Source organism: Nyctibius grandis, chromosome 31 (assembly GCF_013368605.1).
Source record: "Nyctibius grandis isolate bNycGra1 chromosome 31, bNycGra1.pri, whole genome shotgun sequence".
Classification (NCBI taxonomy): domain Eukaryota; kingdom Metazoa; phylum Chordata; class Aves; order Nyctibiiformes; family Nyctibiidae; genus Nyctibius; species Nyctibius grandis.
The window spans coordinates 471,084-477,575 of NC_090688.1; the positions used below are offsets into that span (position 1 = coordinate 471,084).

A 6,492-nucleotide genomic window follows, 5' to 3' on the forward strand; every position below is an offset into this window, starting at 1 on the left:
AGCGGGGTGGGTGGTTTGGGGCGCCCCCAAGGGCTCCGGGGGCTCTGACCCGGCGCCGCCCGCTCGTCCTTTACCCCTGCACGGGCCGGCGGGGCGGGGCCGCGAGGGCATCGCCCTCAACAACGATGGCGGCTGCGCCCGCAGACAAAATGGCTGCCGCGCAGCAGCGCTGGAGCCTGATGATTGGTTCCTGTGCGGGTGTCCCCGCCTCCCGGAGCAGGACAGCCAATGGGGGCGCTCCTTGCCGTGGCGGGGCGGAGCCGCGGTGGCAGCGCGGGGCAGGGCCCGCTCGGTGCCGCCGGGCGCTGCGGCGGGGGGCGGGTGGGGCCGCGTCGGGCCCTGTCCGGGCAACCGGGCTCCCGCCGCTCCCGGCTCCGGAGGCTCCGGCCGGGCCCTGCCCGCGGGGCTGCGCACAGCCCGGGCTCCCGCTGGTCCCGGCTCCGGAGGCTGCGGCTCCGCTCCTGGGCTCCCCCCGCGCCCTGGCCGCCGCCCCCGGGCATTCGGGCTCCCCCGGTGCCTTCTCCCGGGGCCAGGCCCTGCTGGCCCCCGCCGGTGCGCGGAGCCGGGGCTGGTGCCGCCGCGGCTGCCCGCGGGTCACGGACCGTCCGCCGTGAACCCTTCCCAGGGTATGAGGAGCGAGGGGCCGGCTCCCTGCCCCCGGGAGCGGGGGGGGCCGCGCCCGGGGGACACCGCGTGGCCCGGGGTCACACCGTGTCACCCGGGGACGAAGGGGCCCCTCCGCCGGGACACCGCTGGCTGCCGGCGCCGGTCTCGGCCCCTCCGCCGGGGCGGAGCTGAGGAGCGAGGTCACCCACCCCGGCTGGCCGGTGCGGGGCTGGCGCAGCCCCAGAGCGCTCTGCTCGCCCCGGGGGGCTCCGGCCGTGCCCGGCCCAGGGGGCAGCGCCGGTGCGCAGCCGGCCCCGCGGAGCGGCGCGTCTCGGCTCTGCCCCGCGGGGGGGTCCCGGTGCCCTCCTGAGCCCCCTCCCCTCCCGGCCGCCTGGCACCGCGCTGGGGTCGGGCCACGGGGGAGCCAGGGCTGGGGGAGCCGGGCTGTGTGTGTGCCCACGGGTGTGCACATGGGCACTGTGTGTGCCCGCGGGGTGGGCCTCCACGGGCCGGGCACGGGGGTGCGGGGGGGCAGAGCCGGGGTGCAGGGGGGACGGAGCCGGGGTGCGGGGGGGGCAGAGCAGGGGGGCGGGGGGGGCAGAGCCGGGGTGCGGGGGGGCAGAGCAGGCTGCACCCGGGGTTTCTGGCTGCTCCCCGCAGGCCGGGGCTGTGGGAAAGGCTTTATCAGCCCCGGTCCAGAGAGCAAGGGCTGAGCCGGGGCGGGGGCCGGGTGGCCTTGGCACATGCCCCAGTGCCTCGCAGGGAGGGCGGAGGCCTCTTCTAACTGCCCCCCCCGGACCCTCGGCCCTGCTCAGCGCCCCCCGCCCCCCCCCCCTCCAGTCCAGTCTTGCCCCCTCCCTGCTTTTCTCAGCACTCTGCCCGGGGCTCGGCCTCGGCGGGCACCTTCTGCCCCACAGCAGAGCCCCCGGGGGGCCGGTGGCCCAACCTGCCCCGCAGCGCTGACAGCGGGGGGATGGGGTGAGAGGGAGCCGGGGCGTGGGGCTGGAGGGGGGAGCGGGCGCGGGGCGGGCGATGCTGCGGGGTGCCGTAGGGTTGCGGTTCCCGCAGAGCCCTGGGTGCTGTTTGGGTGCTGCATGTCCCCGGCTCAGGGCAGCGCAGGCAGGAGGCCCTGGGCAGGCAGCTCTGGCCGCCGCAGGCACACTGGGGTGGGGGTTGACCCCCTCCCTGGCCCGGGTCCTGCCCCACACGGCTCCAGCGGCCGCAGAGGCCCTTGGCCAGGGAACCCCCCAGGGCGGGCAGGTCTGCAGCCGCGGGGTGATGATGCTCCGTGTCCCTTTCCACCCCTCGGGCTGCCCGGGAGGGCTCCCACTGCCAGGGGGCACGGGGCCGGTGCCAGCGTCACCCCGCCGGCACTTGGCACACCCGAGGGGCTCCCCATGCAGAAGCCCCCCCAGGCTGCGGGTCCGACGGGACGGGCACGGTGGCCGGGCGGCTTCCCACATCCCCCGGGGAGCCGGGGCAGGCGGCCCTGCCTGGGCCCGGCCTTGGCAGCGGCGGCGATGCCCGGTCACCCCTCCGCAGCCCCCCGGGTGCCCTGGGCTCCGTGGCCACCCCCGGGCTGGTATTTGCCCCGACGCCTCCCTGTAAGCTTACTGCGGCTGGTCCCGGCCCCGCCTGCCGCCCTTCCTCGCAGCGGGAGGAGGAGGAGGAGGAGGCAGCTGCGGGCCGGGCACGGCTGGGGAAGGAGCGTGAGTGGGAGCGGGACACGAGCGGGGCCGGCCGGGCCGGGCTGTGCCCTCCCCAGGTACCGCGTGGGGTGGGCGGGAGCTGCCCCCCGAGGGGCTCCGGGACGCTGCCGTCCACCCTTCCCGTCCCCTCCGGAGCCCCCCGGCCACGCACCGCTGCTCCAGGCACTGGGGGGGGGACACGCAGGGGCCGTCACCCCCCAGCCCTCACCCACGCGTGGGGAGCGGAGCTGGCCTGGCCGCTCGCGGGGGGGCACACGCCGTCCCCCCGTGGGGCAGGGTGGTGGGACGGGGCCCAGGCGGCTCCTGGCGCTGGGTTCGGGGCCCGTGTGCCGGGCAGGCCACGGGCACGGGGCTGCGGCTTCTCCCGGTGGCGCGGTGGCAATTGTGCCGCTCCCTGCGGGGCCGCGGGGCAGCGGGCAGGGGCGAGCCACAGCCCCGCTACCGGCTCTGCTGCCTGCGGGCGGCCGGGCAGGGCTCTGCTGCTGGGGAAACTGAGGCACGGGGGCAGGCGGGGGTCTGGCAGAGCCGCGGTGCCCCCAGCCCGCTGCCTCGCCCTGCGGAGCTGCTGAGATGGGGGGTGTGCGCCCCACGTGAGCGCCGAGAGCTGATGGAGGGCACTGGGGTGCTGCCAGACGAGGGGCACCCTGTGCACCCACGGCTGCAGGAGGTGGCAGCCGGGTGCTGCCGTGGGGCAGGAGGAGCACCCCTGCGAACGGGTGGGCTTTGCTCTCCTGGTCCTGGCAGGGGCTGAGCCCTGTCCCTGTGTCCCTCCCCGGGGAAGGGACTGGCTGGTGACACCACCGTGAGAGCTGTTGTGCTGCAGGGACGGGCAGCGCGGGGACAGTCCCCCCTCACCTGCCCCCTCTCCCCCAGCTGTGTCGGACCCGGCCTCCATGCCGGGGAGGCTGCGGAGGGGCGGCAGGGGGGTGCTGGAGGAGAAGCCGTGGCGGAGCCTGGAGGAGAGGGGCAGCGTGGGCGCCCGGCCGGAGCACCCCGTGCTCGCTAGGTGGGTGCTGCACCTCGCCGGGGACACATTCCCCATGCCCTGGCCCTCACCTCCTGCCAGCCCAATGCAGCCGTGCCCCTCGGGTGCTCTCGCCTGGGTGAGGGGGCACGATGCCCACCTCAGCCCTGCCTGCTGCCTCCTGCCAGATCCAAAACCTGTGACCCCTCCTTCTGCAAGGCGACAGAGCAGGCTGCGGCGGCCGCGGGCACGCAGGGACACCCGTCCCCGCCGGTGAGTCTTGGGGTGCAGGCGGGGGGACGCCAGCCCCAGCGCCGTGGTCTTGGAGGGACGCTCTGTGGGGCGGCTGCCGAGGGAGGGCCCATCCTGGTTTCGTGGCAGAGGTGGCAACGGAGCGGGGGGCTGCAGGGTGCCCGTGGTGCCAGGGCTCCACACCACGCCAGCCCCATGCCCCCCCGCAGCCGAGCAAGCACGCCGCCGGCTACCGCAAAGCCTTCGGGGAGCTCGCTGAGCGGGAAGCGCTGCTGGCCTGCTTCTCCTGCGCCTGGCAGAGAGAGGTGCCCTACCATGGCCGCCTCTACATCTCCTCCCGCCACCTCTGCTTCCACTCCAGCCTCCTGCTCAAGGACATCAAGGTGGGCTGGGGACGGGTGTGGGGTGGGGGGCACGGGCAGCAGCCGGGGACACGGTGACGCTGCCTGGCTTCCCTGGCGCAGGCGGTGGTCCCTGTCGCCTCCATCTCGGCCCTCAAGAAGACCAACACGGCGCTCCTGGTGCCCAACGCGCTCAGCATCCGCACGGCCGAGGGGGAGAAGGTGAGAGTGGGGCCGGGGCCGGTCCAGGGGGGCGGCTCAGCCCGGGGCTTTTTGGGGTGTCCTGGTCCCTGCAGCCGGCGGGCTCTGGGCCGTGACCGAGGGAGCAGCTCCGGCACAAACCCTTTTCCTGTGCCCCAGCAGTTCCTCTTCGTGTCGCTGCGCCGGCGCGAGGCCACGTACCAGCTCCTGAAGTCGGTCTGCAAACACCTGCAGGTACGCGCTGCACTGGAGCGGGGCCCCTCTGCCCCCCATTGCAGGGCCATGGGGTGGCTGGCACCCCCTGCCACCCCCCTTCATCTCTCCTTGCCCAGGACAACAGCTGGAGCCCTCTGGCCTCTCCGAGCACCAAAGAAATCCTGAGGAAGCCTCTGGTAAGGCTGGGAAATGGTCAGCAGGAGCATTTTGGCAGAGGGAGGTGCAGCCCTGGCCCCCTGGGCTGGGATGGGGATGGATGCGGTGGCGGCTGCCCCCCAGGAAGGCTTTTAGGGGGAAACGTGGAGTTGAAAAGCCCCATCCTGGGGCAGCGCAGACCCCAGGACCTTCAGGGCTCCCTCGAGTCTCGTCGGGTCCCACTCGTGTCCCCATGACTATGGGGTGGGTGCCTTGGGGATGTGCACCATGACCGGGGCTTGTCCTCTTTCAGACCTCGAGGCAGTCAGACCTGGAGCAGAGCGCCCCAGAGCCCGACAGCCGCCAGGAGCTGCCGGGTAAGCGGCTGCCCTGCAGCCCACGGCCCCCTCGCGCACTCGCAGCCCCGCTCGTGCAAGCACGTGTGTCCTCACCCGTGTTTCTGCCCCGCTGAGCTCTCGGCTCCGCTCGCACTCCCCAGCCACACACGGTCCAGGAGGGACCACGCAGCCCTCGGCCACCCAAACAGCATCTGCTGCAGCGCCGGGGAGCGTAGGCCCAGTGTGCCCCCCCGGGACCCTCCCGGTCCCCTCCCTGGTCCTGGGGCACTCAGCCAACGTCTCCCGGTTGCACGCAGATGGGCCGAGCCCAACGCCGAGGCAAGAGGAGGAGGAGGATGAAGCGGCGGTGCTGGCTCTGAGCGGGGGTGAGCGGGTGCCCTTGGCAAAGCCACGCAGCCTCGGGGGGGGGTCAGGGGGCTGCAGCTGGGCCGTGACCCCAGCGCTGGCCCCCAGCACAGCCGAGCACAGCAGCCAGGCTGAGGCTCCCAACCACCCCAGCACTGACACCGCCTCGTCCTGGCAGGGGGACCCCACACCGTGCCCTGGGCCTGGACCACAGCGCGACCGAGCCCCCTCAGCGCCGTCATCCTCATCTACCTGCTGCTGTGAGTCCCCAGCACCCCCTCGGGCACCGCGGGGCTTCAGGACACCCCGCGGGTCCCCATCCCCGCTGCCCCACAGCACAGGCGGGCTCTGCAGCGTGGCCCTGGCAGCCCGGGGTTCCCCCACTCCCCCTCGGGCACCCGCACTGGCCTGGCCACCGCGTCCCCAGGGCGAGCGCACGGGAGCCTGGCCGTGGCCCGTCCCCCGCCTGGCTGTGACCCCCCACCCCTGACACTGGCCTGTCCCCCAGGATGGTGGCCCTGCTGCTGACCTCGGGGTACATCGGCCTGCGCATCGTGGAGCTGGAGCAGCAGCTGGCAGCCGTGGGGGCTTGGCCAGACCTCAAGCTGTCACACCAGTGAGTGGCGGGGGCCAGGGGCCCCTCTGTCCCCAGCACAGCAGGGACCCCCCTCACCCTGCCTTCTCCCCTCCCAGGTACAAGAAGACATGAGGCCAGCAAGGACCCAGCCGTCACCAGGGCACCCGCCTCGGCCCCAGCTGGGGGTTGGGCTCAGGGGCTGTCCCGAGCCCTTCCTCTGCCCCTCGGGGCTCCAGCACCAAGTGCCTTCCAGCCCCTCCATCAGCCTGGGGGGCCCACGCAGGCTGTGGGGCTCCGTCTCGCTCCCCCCATGTCTCTCCACCCTGAGCAGCAGCAGGAGGAACCCGGGCAGATGCCGGGGGCAAAGCGAAGCGCACGGGGGCTGGCTGGGGTCAGCACCCACCACGCACCCGTCCCCAGCCCTCCCCGCCCGGGGGGGTGGCAGGCAGAGAGGGGCTGGTGCAGGGACAGAACTATTTTATTAATAAAGATGTGACCCCGCTCTAGGGGGGCTCGGGGGCCCCACATTGCCCCTTCCCCGAGGACACGTGGCTGCCTTAGTCGCTGGGATGGGTGGAGGGAAGCTGTGAGCCCCCCAACCCGGGGCAGGACGGGGGGGGCTGGGGTGGTCAGCACCCAGCAGCACCCTGCCAGGCCAGATGCCACAGGACGAGCACCAACCAGGCCCCCACTCTGCACCCCCCGTCCCCTCCCCGTGCCACAATGAGAGCAGGACCAGTGGCTTTTACTGGTGGTGGAGGAGGCTCCAGGTGCTGATGTCCCAGGT

General features: G+C 74.1%; 1 protein-coding gene across 1 annotated transcript; it reads left to right on the plus strand.

Moving 5' to 3' along the window:
- The first annotated feature begins 125 nt into the window (after positions 1-125).
- Positions 126-6,189, plus strand: LOC137675036 (GRAM domain-containing protein 2A-like). The gene is made up of 13 exons (XM_068420925.1): positions 126-192; positions 534-626; positions 3,189-3,321; positions 3,468-3,552; positions 3,741-3,914; positions 3,996-4,094; positions 4,236-4,307; positions 4,406-4,465; positions 4,738-4,801; positions 5,080-5,148; positions 5,307-5,388; positions 5,637-5,744; positions 5,822-6,189. Exons 1-13 carry the CDS (start codon positions 126-128, stop codon positions 5,835-5,837), a joined length of 1,122 nt encoding a protein of 373 aa, XP_068277026.1. The 3' UTR covers positions 5,838-6,189.
- Positions 6,190-6,492: the final 303 nt, after the last annotated feature.

Bases quoted from the DNA above. Each gene is read 5' to 3' on its own strand.
- LOC137675036 (XM_068420925.1), top strand. From the start codon at position 126: ATGGCGGCTGCGCCCGCAGACAAAATGGCTGCCGCGCAGCAGCGCTGG. The intron at 4,095-4,235 runs GTGAGAGTGGGG...GTGCCCCAGCAG, and splicing joins GCACGGCCGAGGGGGAGAAG to TTCCTCTTCGTGTCGCTGCG. The intron at 5,389-5,636 runs GTGAGTCCCCAG...CCTGTCCCCCAG, and splicing joins ATCCTCATCTACCTGCTGCT to GATGGTGGCCCTGCTGCTGA.